This window comes from Mastomys coucha, unplaced genomic scaffold (assembly GCF_008632895.1).
Source record: "Mastomys coucha isolate ucsf_1 unplaced genomic scaffold, UCSF_Mcou_1 pScaffold16, whole genome shotgun sequence".
Classification (NCBI taxonomy): Eukaryota; Metazoa; Chordata; class Mammalia; order Rodentia; family Muridae; genus Mastomys; species Mastomys coucha.
This window is the reverse complement of record NW_022196898.1, coordinates 5,241,815-5,265,106: the sequence shown is the minus strand read 5'-3', so window position 1 is coordinate 5,265,106 and position 23,292 is coordinate 5,241,815. Positions and strand designations below refer to the sequence as shown.

Below are 23,292 nucleotides of genomic sequence, written 5' to 3'. Positions count from 1 at the left end.
AAAAAAAAAAAAAAAAAAAAAACAGATTCACATCCACTCTAACCAAATATAAAGAAGCAAATGCACTTTACCTCTCTGCATCAGTCTTTGACCCAATAATAAACCTAAAATGTACCAAAAAAGAGAAGTCTCAGGTAAGAGTGTCTTAAAACATCTTGGGTTAATCTTTAAAGTTTTTCATATTTAGTCACATCAATATATTACAAATTCATTTAAAAATCTATTAAAGCATCATTACATTAAAATTTTAATTAAACATGAGAAATAATGCTCAAGCTGTACATTCATCATAAAATAATAGATTTGGCTGGTTTACCTTAGGAGAAATTTATTTTAATGTTTATTTGTAATTTACACATCTGGAATAAAATTACCAAAAACCATTATACAAGTTTACAAACACTGTCCCTTTAGTAGAATTACTCAATTACTGAGAGGCCTGTGGTTTTTCATTCATTTAATTCAATTCTGCAAGTCACTCTTAAATATATTTTAGACAAGAATGAAAGCTTACTGCCAACTCAAACAAAAATCTTTTCTAAAAAATATTAAAAAATAAATCTTTTCCAAGTTTTTAAAAATTTTGACATTATTACTTAACATATTAAAACAAGTGAATCTTATTTTTTAATTACCAATTTGAATGATCATCAGCAGAGGAGCTGAAATACAAAATGAAGAGAAGCATTCAGTTAAGGCAAGCCAAACTTAAGCTTCATAGCTCAGATCCTGGAGAGTAACAGCAGGGGCATCAGCTGTCTCCCGGAAGCAGTCCATGGCCACAGGAATTGCACCTTCACAAAGGAGCAGCTACTGGGCCCTTACACTGCAGCCATGCTGGCACATCCACAATGGTGAATGCGGGGAGAACTTCAGAGAGATGCATAATCAAACCAGCTGGTAGCTACTAACCCAGAGAACTACTGCTAGTTTTTTGTGTTGACTTTTACCTAGGTATGGGTGAAGTAACTCTAAAACCCATCATTCTTCACAAATTTTGGTGAAGATTTTAATAATTTGACATACAACTAACCTCTACTTTTTTTTTTTCATTTCATGACTTGTAAAAAAAACAAAACAAAACAAAAAAAAAAAAACAAAAACTAAAGTAACCATACAATCAAACTTACCCCAGCACTCAGAAGGCAGAGACATAGGCAGTCTGATCTCAGTAAATTGAGACCAGACTCATCTCCATAACATGTTACGGGCCAACTAGGGATTCACAGACCCTGCCTACACCCCCCAGTTACTCCCAAATCAAAACTGATAATTAGTACCCTGTACTAATGATGTACCATTTAGAAAATCAACTACATAAATTGCCAATAATATAAATATTCCAACAACAAAATTCCAAGACTATCCTGAAAATAATTATCTGTACTTTAAAAACTAATTCTAAGTTAACTTAGAGAACTTGGCAAATGCATTCAACCTTATTCACATCCACTGTCAAAATCCACTGGTCTATATCAAGTACCAAATCCCCAGAGGAAAATGTACTCATTAGCCAGCAGCCTCTTGGTAGCTGGACATAGGTTCCGGATAGCCCTGTCTACTACACAGAATCCTCAGAACTCACTGAGATGGAGACATCTGGCTGTCGTTTTCTTCATCTGCTTTCCATGGCTGTATTTTACCATAGTAAAGTGGATCACCAAGAGACTGCAAGATGGTCAGCTTTGTTTTCTGATACTGATTACCACCTTCACATTCAAACACATAATCATCTTTTACATCCTGAAAAGAACGGAGAATCCCAGGTAATTTCTTCTCAAGCAGCAAAAATTATCAACAACAACTAATAATAAAATAAAAACTGACTTCTATCTGGTATATACATGGCACTGAAAGAATGTTTAAGGCCATGTATGATTGTACAATGATATTGAGTCGTTTATTAAGAAAGTATTATACATTTCTACATATAATGAAAATTATAAAAAACCATTTACTGAACACTGTCACAGCACTTAACAAGCAATTATCTCATCAACTGTCAAACAAAACCCGAAGCTGGTATGGCCATTTCCACATGACAGGTAAATGAATTGGTTGGGTGTGGTAGCGTGTGTCTTTAACTCCAGCACTTGGGAGGCAGAGGCAGGCTGATCTCTTTCAAGACCAGCCTAGTATACACAATTGAGTTGCAGGCCAGCTAGAACTATATCATAAGACCCAGTCTTACAAAAAATAAACAAATAAATAAATGTAAAGGAATGTAACAACCCAAACCCTCAGAGAGAACTATAGCATAGGACCTTTTCTTTATAGTTCTTTATGCTAAGTGTTCCAATGTTGCATCTCTTTGTGCCAGGGAGACACACACAGAGCTTCATTCATTATACATACAACTGTAATATTTAACAATCTGTGGGTTGGTGAGATGGCTCAGCAGGTAAGAGCACTGACTGCTCTTACGAAGGTCATGAGTTTGGATCCCAGCAACCACATGGTGGCTCACAACCACCCTCTTCTGGTATGGCCTGAAGACAGCTACAGTGTACTTAGATATAATAAATAAATCTTTAAAAAAAAAAAATAATAATAATAATAAAAGAAGTCTGAATATAAGGTTTGAAAATAGAAATATTTCATAGGCCATTCATCCTTAAGATGTCTATAAATCTTATTGTTTTGTGCCTAGAGTCCATCCAAAATATTATTCCAATTTCTCCCTTTAAGAAACTATTACAATGAGAAAATCAGATCATTTCTATTCAGAAATGTCTTTAAGCCAGGCACTGTGGCATATGCCTGTAATCCCAGTACTCAGGAGACACAGGCAGCAGAATGGCAACAAGTATGAGAGCAGCTATAAAGACAGCAAAGTTTCAGGCAAGCCTCGGTCACATAGAAAACCATCACTCAAAGACATCTTTAAAAGAATACACTAATTTGAAACAAAAGACAAGTGAGAACCACCAACATGCAGCCAGAACAAAACAGGCACTAGTATTTTTAAGAGTCTCACTACGTATAATCATTTGAGATCATTAGGATGATCTCAAAGACATCTTTTCCCAGCAGCTGTTTCCCTAGTTCTTGTCTTACAGTTAAGTACCATTGGGCTGGACTCTTGGTTTTTGAGTAGTTCCCTACATGACTCAGACTGGCCTTCAAGTTGAGAGCTTCCTGCCTCTGTCTCCAAGAGCTGAGATTATAGGCATCAGCTCTGATGCCCCACATAAAAAGGTAGTGTTACATTAAAACTGTTCTGTAAAATGAAAAACATGGTTAATTATATTTTTCCTGAAGCCCACAAGAGCTCAATATGCACTTAAAAAAAAGTTATACATTAAAAATAGTTTTCTATTTAATAACTTCAGAGCCCAGCTTATAAACAACATACTTTACAAACACAGCAGAGGCACAATGGCACTTGGGCAGTGAAAGCAAGAGGATCAATATGTTCGAGGTCAGCCTTAACTACATTTCAAGTTTGAGGCCAGTTTGGGCCAAAAGAGAAACTGTCTCAAAACAAAAAATACACAGGCAAACTGGATCATTAGTCAGAGAGACTGGAATTGATTACTTACATGAGCTGGCCACATTGTTGGCTGTGAGTCATCAGATTTGATGGATTTCTCCACTTTAGCATATTTCTCCACCTAAACAATGAAGATGTTAATTAAAATGTAATCAGTATTGGAAAAAAGACCAGAACCTGCACAATTCACAGAAACAATGTGGGCACACAGGTTTCAACCAGCAGTGTCACCAAGCACTTGTATTTAAGAAGTGTGTAAACTCCTCCTGATATGTGTAGTATACGTGGGGCTGCAGGTGATTAAGTGGTTAAGAGCACTGGCTGCCTGGGGGCCACATGTGCAACAAGAAAATAATACAGCTTTCTTTTTTTTTTTTTTTTTTAAAGATTTATTTATTATATGTAAGCACACTGTAGCTGTCTTCAGACACACCAGAAGAGGGCATCAGATCTCATTATGGGTGGTTGTGAGCCACCATGTGGTTGCTGGGATTTGAACTCATGACCTTCAGAAGAGCAGTCAGTGCTCTTAACCACTGAGCCATCTCTCCAGCCCCAATACAGCTTTCTTTCTTGGTTTGTATACATAGTCTATAGATGTCTCTGGCTTTGTGTTTTAACTGTTAAAACAACAAGGACTGTTAGAATCATTACAAAAAGCATTCTTGAAATAGTAAATAATTTTGAAACAACTATCACAAAGAATTAAGTAAACTGGCAAGATTGCTTAGCAGGTAAAGGTTCTTGCCACTGAAACTTGAAGTTCTGAGTCTGCAGCCCAGGAATAACATGATAGAAGCAAAGACTCATCCCTCAACAATTGTCCTCTGGTCTTCCACATGTGTTATAGTCTACACATGCATACACATACATATACACACACACACAACAAATATACATCTAGAAATACACACTGAAAGAAACAAGAAATGGAGGCAGAAGCAGGTGGATTTCTGAGTTCGAGGCCAGCCTGGTCTACAGAGTGAGTTCCAGAACAGCCAAGGCTATACAGAGAAACCCTGTCTCAAAAAACCAAAAAACCAAAAAACCAAAAAAAAAAAAAACCAAAAAACAAGAAACAAGAAATGAAATATAAAATAGTCCTTCATAACACCTGATTTCTTAGCACTCATGTATCTTAGGAATTATTAGTAAAGAATAGTATTGAGAGTTCCAAATTTCTAATATTACTAACCTTTAAATTTTACCAGTTTGGGCACGGAAGCATTCTGAGTTAATTATGAAGGACCACTACAGAAAGATACAAGGTCATTTCCTATCATTATATAAAATATGCCATACTCTTTCCACATTTTGAAACCTTAACATTATTTCTGCTCCTAACACACAGCTCTATTCAAATTTATGCTCTTAAGTAACCAAGACTGGATTGGTGGCCCACTCAATACAACAAACTTCCAGGACTGACATACACAGACTCTTGAAATGAGAACTTTTTTTTTTTTTCCAAACAAGTTGCTTTTTTCTTTCCTTCATTTCCTCACATCATGAGCTTTCTACTGCTGACCTTTGGCCCTATGATAGAGTATAGCATTTCATGAACTTACATCTACTTCAGAAGGCACAGCCAAGTTACAGGGGCTCCGTTTCCACATGTCTACACACTGAAAAATTAAAAACAGTACAATTATACAAAATAAGCCTTAAAGCAAAGCCAGCTTATTAGTACAGCAAGCACCTTACCCACTACTTACATTTCCTGCCTTGGAAATTTTGAGGTCATAATGCTGACCTGCTTTCCTTTCCTTCCGCTTTTGTAAGAAATCAAGTAATCTCAGCTGAGGGGGAGGAGGGCAGTGAGAGAGGTCCTGCTGCCGGTTCAGGGAGGACCTGGAGTACCTCTTCAAGCACCTACAATATATAGGAAGCAATGAAGCAACAACTCATAACACACACGGAAAAGAAGAAGCACACACTGATTCAACCACAAACACATGTTTACAACACACACACACACACACACATCTATAAATACAACTTTCACACCAGCAAGCTTTAAGCACAGATGAAAGAAAAAGAACAAGACAAAATACACATGACCATGGAGCCACACTAATTTGAATCCAGAACTAGAGAGATAGTCATTATAAACTAATCTCTAAAATTGTGATTGTATTTTCTCAAAACTCATTAAGTTACACATTGTTTCCTTGTTAACTGTTTCCAATTAGTGTTGAGAAGCAATGAAGCAACCCTTCTGTTCCTATCTTGTCTTCTTACAGCCTCACAACCATTTTAGTAAACAGACCATAGACTTATAAAAGTTCCTTCTTTATTTAAAAGACTGAAGAAAATATCACTTTGCAATAATGCAAAAAATATTTTTTAAAAAAGGTCTATAACACAAATCCACAATATAAGGCCATGAAAAATCCCATTTTTGAACTTAGAAATCCAGCATTCACATGCTGAGGGAAAGAGCACCATGGCTAGCAACAATGCCAAACTTAAGAGCCTGTGTCTCACAAGTGCTGGTGGTTACCGTTTCATTGGGCGAGTGTTCATCTTTTGCCGGTTATAGAGCAGCCTGTTTGCAGTGCATGCTACTGCCACAGATGGGTCAAGACACAGTGGTTCTGCTGTAGCTAGAATCAGCTGGCTCTCAAGCAAAAGTTTGTCTTCCTGAAATATACAGTCGTATGTCAGCCTCAGATGCATTTTTGATAATGTAAACATATATCATTTAACCCAGAAATATTCCCAGGAAGTTTGCTAAAGACTGAAGTAAATGTAGTAGTAACTCAAGTTTGAACATTAACATGCTAATCTGACAAGATAAAGAAACTTCTAATGGAAACTGAATTATCTGCACGATGTATAAAATAGCCAAATCCAAAGAATGGATATTTATTTGGCTGTTTAAAATACAGTTTATTCAGAAATGGTAGAGTAACTGAGAATAGTTATATTCTCTCTTTTACCAGTCCCCAGCTTAAGAAAACGATGCTTTCTGCTCTCTAGTGTTCACTGTAAATTTGTCTCTAACAAGAACAACTTTCAACCTTATAGATAGGAAAATAACAGCCCAGATTAAACCTCATCACTTATGAGTCACAGATAAACTGAGTCTTAGTTCACAAGCATATTTCACAGAGGGTAATTTCACATTACTGACATTTTCTCTCCAAAGCAACAGGTAAACAAGAGCTAGAACTAGAGTATCAATTAGCTGATGTCAGCACTAAGAAGTCCTGTTAGACCAGGTGTGGAGATATAGGTCTTTACGCTAAGAACTCAGGAGGCTAAGGCAGCAGGACCTCAAGTCCCAAGTTAGCCTAGGCTAAAGATCTTACCTCAAAAAGTAAAAGAAAAGAAAGGAAGAAAGGGATGGAGGAAAGGAGGGATAAAAGCTAGGTTTCCTGTAGAATTATAGAATCCTATATGAAAGAAAAGTCTCAATCTACTTGTTTTCAATAGTAAGAATGAAGCTTTTGTTTGGGAGGATAAAAAACCAATTTTCACATTAGGCTTCATTGGCTAACTAAAACTGCAGTTTATCAACAAGACTGGAAACAACTGGGACCGGATTATAAGTAGTTCCTTGAGGGAGTTCTAAATATACATAAGATCCCAAAGCTCATAAGGGAACCTTGGTGTTGTCCAAGTGTCCAGCCTGACACACACCACTCTAATGTCAGTAAAAGGAAGCTTCTCACAGATGCCTCACACTGTGTGTGGCCTACTTGGGATTAGAGAGAGAACTAACCTGGGTCCATTTATGGTTGTCACTTGTTATAGAATGGACATCACAGACTAAAGTCTAGAAAAAACAAAACATTTAAAAAACATGTTATGTTCTTACAAATATATGGACATTTAATAAAAATCCAACTAAAACCAAAAGCAGTACTTTCTAATTAAACATTCCATACCTGCATTGTTGGGCGTAAGAGAATGTGCCTACTTTGGTAGCCAGGGGACTTCATATTACTTGACTGCCTATAGTCACGGATCTCAGCTATCACACATCCACAGTGAAAAATATTAACCTGTTTTAAGTAAAAAAAAAATGTTCAGCTAAATGTCATTTTTCAAATAATATACAAACTTTCAAATAATAAATGAGCTCACCAAAATAAGCAAGTATGTAGTGAATGATTCACATTCTTTAACTTCTATACATTTAGTAGCTATCTTTACTGGATATGCCATTATATAAACTGCTAAGGAAGACTATTTACTTCTATGTTCATCATTATAGAAGGCAATTTAAGACTGTCACTGCATCTAGTGACACCGAGGGTGACTCTGGCATCCATCTATGGGGCAGGTTACAGCAGTTCCTGAGACTGAGGCTCTTCTGGGGCTCACTGGCTCATCGTTTCACTCAGCTGGCTTCCTAATTGTTGTATAGTTTGTCACTGTTACATACTGTCAATCAACTGGACCAGAATTTCAACCTCTGGATCTAACTTCACCATTTGTTTTCCTAAAATTTCTAGACTTTTAGAGTGTATTAATGAGAGGGAGCTAGCCACAAACTTAACTGTCAGCTATGTTGTATTGCAAGTTTAAGAAACCTTGGCACTCTTTGATACAACTCACCTACTATCCATCCCTCAAGTATGTATGTTCAGGGACTTTACACCATTACAGCTATTTGTGCTCAAATACAAATCGATAATTCCATAGTAGTCATTACCTTTAATCAACCAGACCCAATCCTAAAAGTTAATCTAGGAGCTACTTCCTTAGGTACATGCTTTCTTTAAAGCACTACTATTTATGTTCAGGATCTACTAATCACAATCTTGATAATGACTATTTAAAATGTTACATTAAGCCAACAGTGTACATTTTACCACCCTGTTGTTAACCACTGGGAGCTTGGTATACCAATACCTACACTCACCTAGTTATTCTAGTCACTGCTGCCCTTAGAGCTCTGTACAGTACATAATCTGCTACTTAAGGCCAACCACTAGTTATTTCTCTGAGATTAACGAGAACAACTCTCTTTTAATCAATTCAGTTAAACATCTGGCTATTGGCAGTATCTTCATCCATCAAATAAATATCCCCCAAACAATCACACCTGTGTAACTGTTCTCTCTGTAATCATTTTTCTATTGACTTATCAAATGAATATGAAACTGAAGATGCCTTGAAGTTCTGACTCTCCCCATTACACCCGGATACTGACCTTTCTTAGACTAACTGATTCAAACAGAAAAGTCACTAATAATGCCACGCCAAGAGATTAGAGTTTGGGCAGAATCAACTAAGGAATGCTGGATAGGTGAGCAAAGAAAGTATGCCAAAAAGGAGATTACAGACAAGCTTTGGAGTAGTTTTGAAGTGATAAGGAGAACTCTAAATCAGCAGCTGAAAAAAACAATGAGCTCAGACGAGGTTTTCAAGTTGAGAACACAACAACATGTTTGTACTCTGTATCTGGTAGAGAAATTATGGTTGTAAGCCACAGAGAAGGGAAACATTTAGAAAGGAAATGAGGAGCAGGCCTTAGGAATAGATTCACCCATGGTAACAGGAAAGCAAAGAAAAAGTGTGGAGAGAGATGCAGGAATGCTGGTCTACTGGTGCCAGGAAAGGATGGGAGTCAGGTCAAGGCATCAAGAAGAGCAAGGCAAGTGAGTCACCTCCAGGTTACTTTTTAAAGTACCTCGTTTCTGATGTGCAAGCAAGCTTCATAAACAGCGAGAACAGATTCTTTCAGAATTTCTTAATTTTAACCTTGGGACATTTCCAGGGTGATTTATTACAGCAATTTTAGAAGTACTAAAGCTGCATACAGCAAACAAGTAAGACACAATAAACATTTTAAACAGCACTACTGCAGTGTCTCACACTATGCCTTAAACACTATTGAGAACACTAGTATATGTGGCAGCTCAGACTACAACGGTAGTATTCAGGGACTGAAGCAAGAATATCACCACTTCTAAGCCATCCAGGCTACAAATAAATTCATATCTCATAAAACAAAACCATACATAAAGGACATTTACCTACTAAAACATAACACACACGCACATGATATATACCAAACAAAACATTTTTTTTGGGAGATTGGGTATAGTTTAGTTGTTAACTGATAGCCTAACATATATGAGGCCTTAGTTCACTAACCAGTGCCACAAAAGAAGAGATTAAAAAAGATATTTAATTTTTGCATATTATACATATATACACACACATATACACACATGTATACATATTTATATATATTTATATACATGTATATATAAATGTGTGTATATGTATATACACACACATCTATGTACATATACATACATACACACAAACACACATACAATTTTAGAAATGGAGTTTTGTTACACTGCCCAGGCTGGCCTCAAACTTCCTTAAGATGCTCCTATTTCAGCCTTTTAAGTAGCTATGGTGGCAATGCTACTATACACAGGTTATTTTTAAAACAATATTTTATGCTGGGCAGTGGTGGTACACGCCTTTAATCCCAGCACTTGGGAGGCAGGGGCAGGTGTCTTTCTGAGTTCGAGGCCAGCTTGGTCTACAGAGTGAGTTCCAGGACAGCCAGGGCTACACAGAGAAACCCTGTTTTGAAAAAATAAATAAATAAAACTCACAATATTTTGTGTTTTCTTACCTGTGATTTTTCAAGGAGATCAACCAAAATAGGAGGTAATTCTTCTGCATCTAAGTATTCAAGCAATTCCCCTTCTTCATAAGGCAATCGGATGGTCTCAGAATCTCAATTTTAAAATAAAGTTTATAAAAACCAGCTCACAAAAAAGTTAGGACTATAATTTAAATTACTTTTAAAGATAGAACACACTAGGCTACAGAGATGTCCCTGAGTAAGAGCACTTGCCACTCTTGCAGAAGACCTGAGTGCTGTGCCTAGTGCCTACAGGGTAACTCACAGGGACTGGAACTGTTGCCTCTGGGGCACCTGCATTCATGTGCACATACCCATACGAACACATATATACACATATACATCATTAAAAATAATAAAAATAAATCTTTAAAACACAGCTCAAAGACTAAGTCTTGTAAGCCAATCACACTGCAGTGCTGAAAAACGTGTTTAGAATATAACATTTTAAACAAGAACAGGAAAATAAACACATCTTATCCTCTTCATGCCTCTATATCCTGAGAGTTGGGATTATAGATCTGAGACACCTCATCGGGTTTATAAGGTGCCATAGACTAAACTCCAAGCTCTGTGCATGCTAGGCAAGTATTCTACCAACTGACTATATTCTTATCCCCACAAATAAAATTCTTCACTAGCTAAGTTCCTTGTAGTGCTTACATTATTAAATCCTGAGGTGCTTCTTTTAATAAAATCTAAGAATATTTATGTCTTAATGCTCTTCACATCTCTAGTATTAGAAATCTTTTTAGAGCCGGGCAGTGGTGGCACACGCCTTTAATCCCAGCACTTGGGAGGCAGAGGCAGGTGGATTTCTGAGTTCAAGGCCAGCCTGGTCTACAGAGTGAGTTCCAAGACAGCCAGGGCTTCACAGAGAAACCCCATCTCGAAAAACCAAAAAAAAAAAAAAAACTTTTTAGAAATATCTTCAATGTTTACTATTTTTTATGTCTCAATAAAAATTACTTAAAAGGCAATGAATGCTTTGCAAGTTTTTATACTCAGTATATAAAATGCAGCTAAAATACCTTAAAATATAGATAGCAATAAAAGAAATGTAATTGTTAAAAATCACCTGGTTCTATTAACTCTAAGACATAATCAGGCTGTCAAGATCGTTCAGTGGCTAAAGCACTTGGAGCTAAGCTTGAACACCTGAGTGCTCTCACTAGGGCTTACTACACAAGTGCCACCATCCTCCCTTCCTCCTCCAACTAAATAAAGTAAAACATAAAAGGAGATAGGGACTGAAGAGATGACTCAGGAGTTAAGAGATCAGGCTGCATTTCTAGAGGACCCCAGTTCAATTCCCAGCACCCACATGGTGGCTCAAAATCATCTGTTAAGTTTGTTTCAGGTTATCCAGCCTCTTCTTCTGGACCCTGAAGGTACCAGGCAAGCATGTGGTGCATAGACGTATATACAGGCAAAGCATCCATTAAAACAAAAATAAATTAATCTAAAGTTGGTTTGGTTTGTTTGTTTGTTTTATTTTTTTTTTTTGGAAGAAGGATGGATCATGAAACTATTGATATGGACATCTTTCTCAACACTTGATTCAAATCACATTCACAGTACATAAACACCAGACTTTCTTTTTTGGTGTTTTTTAGACAGTGTTTCTTCAAATAATCTAAAGTTTTAAAGATATAATCAATTACAATAATTTTCAATGCAAGTTCAGGAAGAATCATTTACACACTACAACAATGTCAAACATTCTAGCCAAAGTCAAGAAGAGAAAAAGTATAGAATAAGAATTTGTCTTGTATACAGCCTATTACAATGAAATCCAATGTCTAAAAATTGTTCTTATTTTGGGCTTGTACCATAGTAAGAGCCAAGATTTTAAGCTCTACTAGATACAAAACAAACAAACAAAAGATTTTATATATTTATGTTCATTTAAAGAAAAAAAAAGAATTTGACTTTTAGTCAGGATAAACTCTGATTAAAGGTCAACTTTTAATTTTTTAAAATCTAACTTTTAAAAGTAGAGGTATTTTGTGGCAGGCATACTTAGAAGGTCTTACCTGATCCGTTTTTTCCCCTGAGCATCAGAGAATACCCTTCATTTCCTGGGTACAGATTGACCACTAAACACGACAAAGTCTCTTGCATAACAAGCTTCTCTAACAAGTTCACATTTCTTCTTAATTTCTGCTTTAAAAAGAAGTGAAGTTCATGAAAACAATATGTATCTGTTGGTGACCTTTCCATACTACAATCCCAAATACCTGGGAACTGTCACAATTCACAGGACAGTAATGTCACTAGCATGCTTTAGGCGAAATAACTCCCACCATAAACGTACTGCGTGATGTACACCTGTAATCTCAGCACTCAGAGGCCAAGGCAAACAGACTGAGTTCCAAGCCAGCATGGATCTTATTACATAGCAATGCTTTTAGACGTGGTTCTCAATCTGTGGGTCACAACCCCTTTGGGGGTCTAATAACCCTTCATGGGGGTTGCCTAAGACCATCAGAAAACAGATATTGACATTATGATTCAGTCATGAAGTAAATTACAGTTATGAAGTAGCAGCACAAATCAATTTATAGTTGGAGTTCACAACATAAGACATTGTATTAAAGAGCCACAGCACTAGGAAGGTCGAGAAGCAGCAAACAACACAAAATGCACGGCTGCTAATGTCTATAAGCCCTGCACATGGCAGGCGGAGGCAAAATTATCATACTTGAAGGCTCACTGCGGTCTCAACGGGAAGACAGAAACAAGAGGAAGAAAGGAAAAAGAGAGAGAAATGCAACCTAGGAGTGAAGAGTGGGGGAACTGCTTTAATTGCACAGTGATAAGGGCAAATTTCTTAACAACTCACAATCTACTTAGATGTGAAGTTGTTCAGCAAGTCAAATCAGCTGAAATGCTGAGCCTGAAAAGAGCTAACTGGTGAAAGAAAATAGTTTAGACAGTTTTCTATAAATTCTTTAATTTATAATATTTTTAAATATTATACCATATGTTCCATGTTTTATTCAAGTAAGAAACACCTGAAGTTTTTTAAACACATATCTAGAAACATGCACACATATCAAAGTACACAATTTTATAATATGTGGTTTTGCATGTAACCAACTTAAAGATTAAACTCATTTCATCTATTTTTAGGAAAAACATAAGATTTTTTTTTCAGTATTTAAAACCACAAATCTGTTTTGAGTACCTTATACCAAATGCCTAACTTTAAACTCATCATTGTGTGTCAGGTGAGGTATACCCATGCCACAGGCTTCATGTGGATGTCAGAGAACAATTTGTGGAAGTCAGTTCTCTCCTTCCACCATGCAGATCCTGGGAATCCTCTCAGGCTTCATAGCAAGTACCTTCATCTGCTGAACTATCTCACTGGCCCCAAGAATCATCAATTTTTGATCAATATCAAAATAGAATGAAAACACTATGCAATCTGAAAATGAAGGGGGTGGGCATTTTAATGTATCTCAAAACAAAACAAAACAAAAACAGAGAACAATCCGTAGCAACAACAAAAAGCTAGTGGCTGGCAATGTCTTTCTTAAATGGGCAGATAGCATCTTTAGCTCCAGGGCCGTGACTGCTCAGCTCTGCCTCTGTATCTTAGAAGCAGGTAGGCAATCTACACGTCATGCTGGGCCTGCAGACTCCTGTCAGATTCTCTCTCTTAGTTCTAGTTTCTAAAATGATGGATATAGGAATTATGCAAATTGTTGTGAGTTTACAGATACATAAAATTTTATATGAACTTTAAAACACCCATATGCTTTAAACATGCAATCTGTTAAGTAATACTTAAATAAAACTTAAGGGAAGTATGCCGTAATAGGTACTTATAAATTTAAGGTTTTCTCCCCTAAAATAGAGATTTTAAACATCAGACAGTACTGGTATGCTAATTAGTTTGGGTTTTTTTTGGGGGGGGTGACTAATTGTTTAAGTGTCATTCATTTTTAAATTAAAGATAAAATAGAAGCTCACAAAACCCCTAAAACACTTTTAGCCTGAGAGTTTAAAATATTTCAAGAAGTTAAATTTCAGGTGAATTGTGAACCCATGTTTTAGTACATATACATTTGTTTTTTAAAATTGTGTGTGGTGGTACACACAATCCCAACACTTTGGGGGCTCTCCATGCCAGTACAGTAAAACCCACATCTCAAATAAACCACATACAAGAAAACCTTTTTTGGGGGGCTGGCGAGATGGCTCAGTGGGTAAGAGCACTGACCGCTCTTCCAAAGGTCCTGAGTTCTGATCCCAGCAACCACATGGTGGCTCACAACCACCTGTAATGAGATCTGATGCCCTCTTCTGGTGCTGTCTGAAGACAGCTACAGTGAATTATGCCCTAGCGAGTGGTGCCGTCCTGAGTTCAATTCCCAGCAGCTACATAATGGCTCATGGCCATCTGTACAGCTACAGTGTACTCATGCACATAAGATAAATAAATCTTTTTAAAAAAAATAAAAAAACCAAACTTTTCTTAATTTCAACTTTGCTTTTAAAAAATATCAGTTTCTATTGATAATAATTATAGATACCTTTACACTGAATAAAAATGAATTAACCTGGCCACAAGCTTATTCTCTGATAAAATTCATCTTCACTAGCACATCTGAATCCTTCCCATATGTGCAGACAAATCTCAAGAAATGGATTACCGAGATCCTAGCACAAGTCTGCAAAGCCAGGTCTCAAAGGCAGGCAGTAGAAGGCACTGTGGCCTATAACTTAGTCAGTGTACAGTGCTCTTCACCACTAGCTCAGATTAGCTAGGGAACGTAACTGCTCAGCTCTACAACTGACTGCAGTCTGGCTGAAAAAGATGCTTAACCACAAACATACAAATCACTAGCTGTTTCAAACAATGTTCTAAAAAACTTTTCCATTCTACCACAACTCCAAAGCCCAATACTATAAAGAATTTATATTTACCTTAACCTCAGGTTCTTTTTCACATTCTTCAACATATAAGTCATAAAGTTTTTGAAATATAGACTTTCTAGAAAAAAAGCAATAAATATTCAACATGAAGATTGTTTGCTTTTTGTTATTTTAAATATTTTAATTCTGTAACCAAACCTTGTAAGGTAAGACTATAATTAATATAGTAAATTACCCTGTATACATTACAAGATAGTGACTTCAATGTTTCTACATCAACATGTCTGTTAATTTCTGTACAATGCTAATTCAACATGGTGTTACATTGTACTGCTCAATTTAAGAATTCATAATGCGCCGGGCGTGGTGGTGCACACCTTTAATCCCAGCACTTGGGAGGCAGAGGCAGGCGGATTTCTGAGTTCGAGGCCAGCCTGGTCTACAGAGTGAGTTCCAGGACAGCCAGGGCTATACAGAGAAACCCTGTCTCGGAAAAACCAAAAAAAAAAAAGAATTCATAATGCAGCCTGAGCATCTCTGGACTATTTAAAATGCTTTAGATCTGTTCTGTTTTGGACTTCTTTTAGTTTCTGAAATATGAGACTATAGTGTAAGATCACACACATCTACAGAAAGACATGTAAGATGAGCTTATATACTACTTTTTACTGTGCAGCATTCTAACTGTAATCTGTCACGTAAGTTAGACATGAAAAGGTCCATTTATGACATTCTGCCAAGATAAGTTCCATATTGTGGAGTATCTTACATTTCTGTATCAGGGATGTTCAACCTCCATATAAAGAACTGACAACATCTGAAATGTCTACAGTAAGTGGTAGTTATCTTATTTCATTGACTTAGACGTTACCAATTAAGCAGTCATACCTTCCACCAGACAGGTATTTCCTTTTAGGAGGTCTCTGCTGAGCACTTTCAACGATATACTGAAACAGAGAAGTTGGTCAAAGAGCTTGTATTCCACTTTTCTATGAGTGCTGCATGTCTACAGCAGGACAGAGAAGCCCATTTAGTCACCTAGGCTCAGACAAGCCTAAACTGGCGCCTTGTACACAGGCCACAAACAAATGAAACTGAGATCCCACAAAGACTCAGCCCAGGGTTTTAGTACCATAAAATTTAATTCCACAGGAAGAACATAGTCTAAAAGTTTTATAGATAATTTTACTTTAAAATTGCACATCTGAGTGCAATGAGCCATATTTTAAGGTATTTTAGAAAAACTCATTAAGATGGAAAAACAACCTTAGAAATTCTATGGTCTTGTTTAAAATACTGTTCTCTTGAAGGTTATCAAAATGTCCTACTATGGAATTTCTGTCAGTTACAAACATCACTATCTCAACATTTAATCAGTCGGGTCTCACCTCTGCACGATCCAAGGCTTGTTCTAGAGCTTGCTGCTGTAAAAAGCAAATAGCACATTTGGCAGTATTATTTTCAGAAAAAATAATACTTGACACTCACCAAGTGTTTGCTTCATTTTCTGAAAGAAGGGCAAAACTTTTTTCCTCTCCTCTATCCTCCAATGCATTTTTTTTAAATGACTGGACACTTGGTCATAAATTCATAAGAAATGCTAAAATGGCATCTGCAATCAGGATCTGGGAGCTAGATATGCTTGTATCATATATTCACTACTCCCTTCAAGTACTTAGGTATATTATTTAATATGTACACATAAAAGGTAAGAATCCCACAGTGACATTTCCCATTATTTCTAACAGTAGAAATAAATAGGCAAGCCCTCCAGAGCAGGGAGATGACGTACATCTTCTACATCCTGTCTCCAGCCCCTACCCCCACAGCCTCTGAACTTTAGTAATAGCTTGCCCTTTGGGCTTCACTGCAGGTATTTCTGTACAAAAGTATGTGGGGAGGATGGAATGGGAGATGGGGGTGTAGAGACAGGGTTTAGAGACTCTGTAGCTGGAGCTCTCTTTCTAGCCTAAGCTGGCTTTCGACTCACAGGGATCCTTTGACCTGAGAGTCCCAAGTACTGGAATTACATCTGTGTCAAACTAAACCTGCCTACATTTATTAATTTTAAAGCATGCAAGTGAAGGAGTTTGGGGAATAATTCAGTCCAAGTGCCTGCCACACAATCATGAATAACTGAGTTCAATCTCTAGAAACCATAGAAGAAAGCTAGACAGGGGGGCACAAGCAGAGATCCCAGTGAGGGGGAAGTACACCTCAGGGGCCAGCATGGCCTACTCAGCAAGTTCTAGATCTAATGGACTGTCTCAAAACAAAAGGTGGACAGGGCTGAAGGAGGAACAATGACATTATCATTTCTCTACCAAACATATAGGTCCACATGTATAGAACAAGCATACACAAAAAAAGATGTAAGAGGAAACTTAAAATATGAGAACCTCCCTCCAAATAATCTGCATTTATATCAACCTCCTTGCCAAAGACTCAGAAAAATGGCAAAGCAGAATTAACTTTTAATACATAAAGGATTTGTGTAATTTAGATGTCCTACACCACTGAACTGAAAAGATATGAGTCAGATAATTTCTCGAGAAAATTTTGACATGACTACTAAGTTATCAGAGTCTTTCTATCCACTACTATTTTTATGAAGCTAAAGGAAGAGAATAGTATAGTATACACATTTTAACATGCTATGTTCACAGCTTACCATTGTGGCATAAGATAAGGACCCAAAACAAGATAAAACTTAGATGTGCTGTGGAAGTACAGTGGGAACCATGTCTCCTTATATGCTGCAGGAAAAAAAAAGTAGGAACTGTTAGCATAAGACTGCAAAAAAGAAGATGGTCATTATCAGGAAAAGTGCTCAAGGCACATCCATTTCTAACATATCTTTAAAGCAAACGTCTACAACAAAATGTATTAAACCCGCCTACACACAGATGAAAAGCAGCTCTCACAGAGCAGGGCAACACAGTCTAAGAATTCAAATCATTACCTCGAATGGCCCCAAGTAACACAGCACTGAGAAAACACTGCCTTTTAAACTTGTTTTCTAGCATCGCTACAGGACTGTCTTTCCTGCAGATTCTACAACCTGCCCACTGGCTTTGACAGCTATGTAGGGTCACTTTAAAATTCAATTTTTAATCACACTGATAGAGAAACCTGAAAACCTCTATTCCCTCAAGTGCTACACTTCCCAGATTGCTCTAATCCTTTTACTTAAGGAGAAACACCTTTGAAAACCCTTCCCTGTAATGCAGGGATTCTCATCCTGCCTTAAAAACCAAGTAACCTACCCAGCTTTAAGATGAACACCCATGTCCCACTCTCTGGATTCTGGTCAAAGTCTAGACTAAGGCAGGGGTCCAGAAATCAGGAAACACCACAGTGGAAGCCCACTGTTCTAACCTTTCCGCCTACCAAGTTGACACACTCTGTTCTGAAGACACTAAATTGTTTTACTACAATTCTTCACCTATCAATTTGCACTTATGGCCACAGAAACTACACAACTCTGTTAAAGTACAAATTCTAGTGACAGAAAACCAGATTCCCTATACAAAACTCTTTTTCAGAGGGAAGAACCCCCAAAGCTTAAACCAGTACAGGCTAAAGAAATATTATCTGGTAGTATTAGTTTTTAAAAGCCAAATGTATCTTTTTAAGAATAACATTGGGACTGGCGAGATGGCTCAGTGGGTAAGAGCACTGACTGCTCTTCAGAAGTTCCTGAGTTCTGATCCCAGCAACCACATGGTGGCTCACAACCACCAATAATGAGATCTGACATCCTCTTCTGGTGGTCTGAAGACAGCTACAGTGAATTATGCGGAGCAAGAGGGGCAGGATCGAGCAGGCCGGCAGAGGTCCTGAGTTCAATTCCCAGCAGCCAGACACGATGGTTCATGGCCATCTGTACAGCGTGTACTCATACACATAAAATAAATTTAAAAAGATATTAAAAAATAAGAATAACATTCCTGTCTTTGAATTACTAGAGGAAGTATAAGCCGAATTTAGGAGAATTTTATTATCTATTTATTTATTTATTTTGCCACTAAACCTAAATAACAAGTCTCACAAATCCAATGTGGTAACTCAAATTGCAGTTACTTTTTACTAAATTAGAAGGGAGGGGTATTTTTAAACTACTTAATTACACAAAAGAACAAACTGTATTATCTCTTACACTCTGCTTGTATATATAACTTATGAGAACCAAGAACCCATGTGAAAACTATTATAACATCACTGACATCTCAATTTTACAGAGAACTCAATGCAAACGGCTCACCCAGTGTCACAGTCCTATTTAGGCATTCTGTCCCTTCTCAATTGGTAACCTGAGGTTCTGTTATCCCAACCTTTAGCCTACTCAAACCTGCACCTATGGTTCCTTTTTTTTCCCCCTTAAGCAAAGCATTACGAAGTGGCTTGATGAGAGTACTCTCGTATTTTTTTTCCCTTAATTTTGATGTTAAGTTTATATCAGTCATAGTACCCTGTACTCAATTTAAGTCTGTGCACATCGCTTTTGCACTTGGCGTCCTAAGTAGGGTCTCTAGTGGCGATAAAAGATGGCTCCCAGGGTAGACATCAGCTAAACTGATTGCCCTGGTGAACTTGGGTCTCAACTGCAGATTTAAAAAACAAAACAAAACAAAACAAAACAAACAAAAAAACAAAAACAGGCTTTACCCTCAGAACGCCAACTCCACTGGGAAGCAACCGGCCTTTATTCAATAGTCACACAGGACTCCGCCCTGAAGAAGCATTCCGCCAACCTCGCAGCGATTTTCCAGAAATACCTACAGCGGAGCCCAAAGGACAAGCTATTATTAAAAGTGCAGGCGAACGGGGCCGCGGAGTGCTGAGGGGCGTTCACGCCGAAGGGCCGTCGCTGTGCCCGACCAACCCTGGGATCTCCCGAGACGCAGATCGACCTCCTCCTGTCACTTCTGAGCTGGGCGGCTCCCCAACTCTGGCCCTCCAACCCCTAGCCGGCCTGCTCACCCACCTAAGTCACCCACCACCTCCAGCCTCAGCACTCACCTAAGGCCTGCTGTAACGCCCACCCACACCTCCAACGGCCACTTCCTGCGGCAGCGCTTCCGATTGGCGCGTTGCTAGTGGAAGGGGCGGGTCTTGAGGCCGTGCAAGGCCCGACCCAACGCTCAAAAACAGCGAGTTCCGGTGACCGCTCTTCTGATTGGAGGGCTGGGCGGGGCCGTGGGCGGGGCTGGAGACGGGGCGGTGGCTGGACGTTTTGGAAGTAGCAACTAGCGCTGCAGGGAAACCCTGGCTTCTTGGGGCTTTAGAGTAACTTCAGGTGTGGGCAGAACGCTGGAGCAAGTTGTCACGCCGGTTAGCGTGGCGTGGGAGAGCTTGAGCGTTAACTTTGGGGGGAGGGGAGCGGGAGCTGGAAACGCTTGAACTTCCAAACTTTGTGAGACGTCTTTACCAAAGTTAACGAGTTCAGAGATCAGAGCTTGCTTGCGGTTTGTCAGGTGCCAGCGAATTCCTTAAGTCCCATTTACACCTACTTGTTTCGTGCATACATGTATGCGGCACATTTGGAGGTCACAGGACAACTTGTGGGAGTCCGTTTTCATCTTCACGATCCTGGGGTTCAGACTTAGGGAGTCAGGGTTGGCGGCAAGGGCCTTTATCAGGTAATCTGTCTCCCAACACCGGATCAGTTTTGTTTTATCCACCTCAGTGTTGGGTTCTAAAAATCTAGAATAGGCACGATCGGAGCACAATGAAGTATTTGGTGGTAATTCCTCACCTTAAAGCACGTTGAATCATTGAGGATTTTTTTAATTGATGAGTCATTTTCTGCCTTTATGCTGTTAACTGCTGGAAATACTCGTGTACAAGTATTTGATTCTCTGCACTACTGGAGTCAAATGTTTGGCTCAGCAGAACTGGCAGGAGAGTTTTATTCAAAGCCAGCCCTTGGCTAACATGGTGGCTCAGGCCTGTAATCCCAGCACTCAGAAGGACAGACACAAATCTAAGGTTTGTAAGTTCCACAGTGACTTGCAGGCTGGACTTACAGAGCAAGACACTGCCTCAAACAAACCAACAAAAAGCCATTTCTGAAGACAAATCTGTCCCCAGTGGACTTTGTCACTGACTCTAGGTGAGTCAAACAGCCTAGATCTGAAGCAGAAGTCAACAGAGGACAACAGACAACCTCCTGGACAGAGTAGCTGGCAGTGGAGACATTGGCTGACTTTCACAATGATTAACCACAAGAATGCAGATTTCATTCTGTAAGGATTTGATAGTCATGGTTTTTTTCTGGCCCTTACACTACTTTGCTCATGGTTAACAGTGTACCTGTGCTCCACCTGGACTAAGCTAGCATTGCTATAAAGATAGAGCAAGGCTCCAACATAGTTCATGGTTGTTGTTATTATTCTTATTATTACTATTATTGCTCTGGCTGACCTAAAACTTGTTATAAAGACCGGGCTTGCTTTGAACCAACAGAAATTGATCTGCCTCTGCCTCGTGAGTGCTGAGATTAGTGTAGACTACCACAGCCAAACTCTACATTGGATTTTTAAACACCAATATCAGTATCTGTTAGACAGGAAGCTGTTCCAGCAGAGGCCCACCCTCTCTGGCCCTGAGGGTGCTAGTGATGTCAGTCACTGTCGGGGATCTTCATGTCCTGAGTGCCCCCACATTAGTGTGTCTTAGTTTTGAAGCTGAAGGCTTGGCTTCCCAGCTCTAGCCTGGGTACATGCTATTTTGAGTTTCATTTTCTCCCCTGCTGCCTAAGTCTTGCCTCTCTGTTGCCCGTCCTTATTCCTGAATTCAAGCCATTCTCAGTGTGAAGGGGAGGCTGGGAAAGGGTAGTCACAGTCTTACAGCATGTGTCAGGGCTTAGCCTGGATTGAAGACTTTCTTGTTCCTCTCTGTTGAACATCCTTATTCCTGAATTCAAGCCATTCTCAGTGTGAATCGAAGGCTAGGGGAGGGTAGTCACAGTCTTATAGCATGTGTCAGGGCCTAGGCTGGACTGAAGACTTTCTTGAGGCCTTGATAATGGGTTGTTGGCATTTTACCCCTCTCCTAGGCAAGGCCATGCCAGGCAAGGCTTACGGACTGTCACCAGGTCCCGAGACAGTCCAGAAACTAACATGTGGCTGCCACTCCATATGTATGTGATCACATGTTCCAGGCACTAAGATGTAAAGTGTTGGTTTGCCCTCCTAGAATATTCCTTGCTAAGGGTGAGCTTGAGATATTCTGAGCTCCCTGTAATTCTTCTGTCTGATGATCTTTACTGACTTGTTTTCTGCTGCCCCACTTAAAGAGCTCTGCAGTTAATAAATGTAACGGCACTCTTTCTTTTGTTATCTCTTTATTTCTCTTTCATCCCTTGTCTTCACCTTGGGACCCTGTCCAGAACCTTGAGAAAGCTGGTCCAGGCCATGTGTGAACACCAGGTGAATTGGTCATGAAGGTGGTAATAGTAAGGATGGATGGTCAAGACCTTCTTTCCTGCCTGTTTCCCCTTTGTGAAATGTCCTCCACATTTCTATACCCAGATAATCTTGTATCCTCCCTGTTAAATACATCTGCTGAGCCCCTGGTATTCACAAAATGAACTCTTCACTTTGATATTTGTACTGGCTGGTTTTGTGTGTCAACTTGACACAAGCTGGAGTCATCACAGAGAAAGAAGCTTCAGTTGGGGAAGTGGCTCCATGAGATCCAGCTGTGGGGCATTTTCTCAATTAGTGATCAATCGAGGAGGGCCCATTGTGGATGGTACCATCCTTGGGCTGGTAGTCTTGAGTTCTATAAGAAGGCACGCTGAGCAAGCCAGTAAGCAGCACCCCTCCATGGCCTCTGCATCAGCTTCTGCTTCCTGACCTGCTTGAGTTCCAGTCCTGACTTCTTTTGGTGATGAACAGTAATGTGGAAGTAGAAGCTGAATAAATCCCTTCCTCCCCAACTTGCTTCTTGGTCCATAATGTTTTGTTTAGAAATAGAAACCCTGACTAAGACAATATTGTTGTGGCATATCCACCAGAGAAAACTCAAGACACAGGTTTAAGCAAACAGGAAGTCTTTGTTAGGAGGACAAACTATTATCCTGGTTTGGTGTTTGGGATCCCAGTGTAGACCCAACCTTTCTCAGGGTAGGCTTTTCAGCACAAAAACCATGTCTGGTATTGCCACATTTGTTAACATGAACAGTTAGCCAGAAGCAGAAGCCAAAAAGCAAGGTAAGTACATTTAGAAGCTTTCCCAGAACTGTGGAGTTTGAATGATTGGGTCTTTGTTTGTGTTTTTAGCC

General features: G+C 38.9%; 1 protein-coding gene across 9 annotated transcripts in view; it reads right to left on the bottom strand.

Moving 5' to 3' along the window:
- The window catches only part of Supt20h (SPT20 homolog, SAGA complex component), a 33,450-nt gene extending 13,295 nt beyond the window's left edge, over nt 1-20,155 (bottom strand). For 3 of the 9 annotated variants that reach the window (XM_031373833.1, XM_031373834.1, XM_031373835.1), the window contains exons 1-17: nt 20,025-20,154; nt 19,671-19,780; nt 17,674-17,758; nt 16,391-16,426; nt 15,891-15,949; nt 15,054-15,120; nt 12,152-12,281; nt 10,104-10,207; nt 7,387-7,503; nt 7,221-7,274; nt 5,997-6,136; nt 5,209-5,365; nt 5,062-5,118; nt 3,543-3,614; nt 1,586-1,743; nt 636-662; nt 72-104 (exon numbers count right to left, since the gene is read on the bottom strand). In XM_031373833.1, coding sequence (XP_031229693.1) covers nt 72-104; nt 636-662; nt 1,586-1,743; nt 3,543-3,614; nt 5,062-5,118; nt 5,209-5,365; nt 5,997-6,136; nt 7,221-7,274; nt 7,387-7,503; nt 10,104-10,207; nt 12,152-12,281; nt 15,054-15,120; nt 15,891-15,949; nt 16,391-16,426; nt 17,674-17,676 — 1,214 coding nt within the window. In that variant the 5' untranslated portion in view covers nt 17,677-17,758; nt 19,671-19,780; nt 20,025-20,154. Of the gene's footprint in view, nt 1-71; nt 105-635; nt 663-1,585; nt 1,744-3,542; nt 3,615-5,061; nt 5,119-5,208; nt 5,366-5,996; nt 6,137-7,220; nt 7,275-7,386; nt 7,504-10,103; nt 10,208-12,151; nt 12,282-15,053; nt 15,121-15,890; nt 15,950-16,390; nt 16,427-17,673; nt 17,759-19,670; nt 19,781-19,887; nt 19,908-19,989 lie in introns of those variants that run through there. The other 6 variants (XM_031373828.1, XM_031373836.1, XM_031373831.1 and 3 more) reach the window with 5 other exon arrangements.
- Between the last annotated feature and the right edge of the window lie 3,137 nt (nt 20,156-23,292).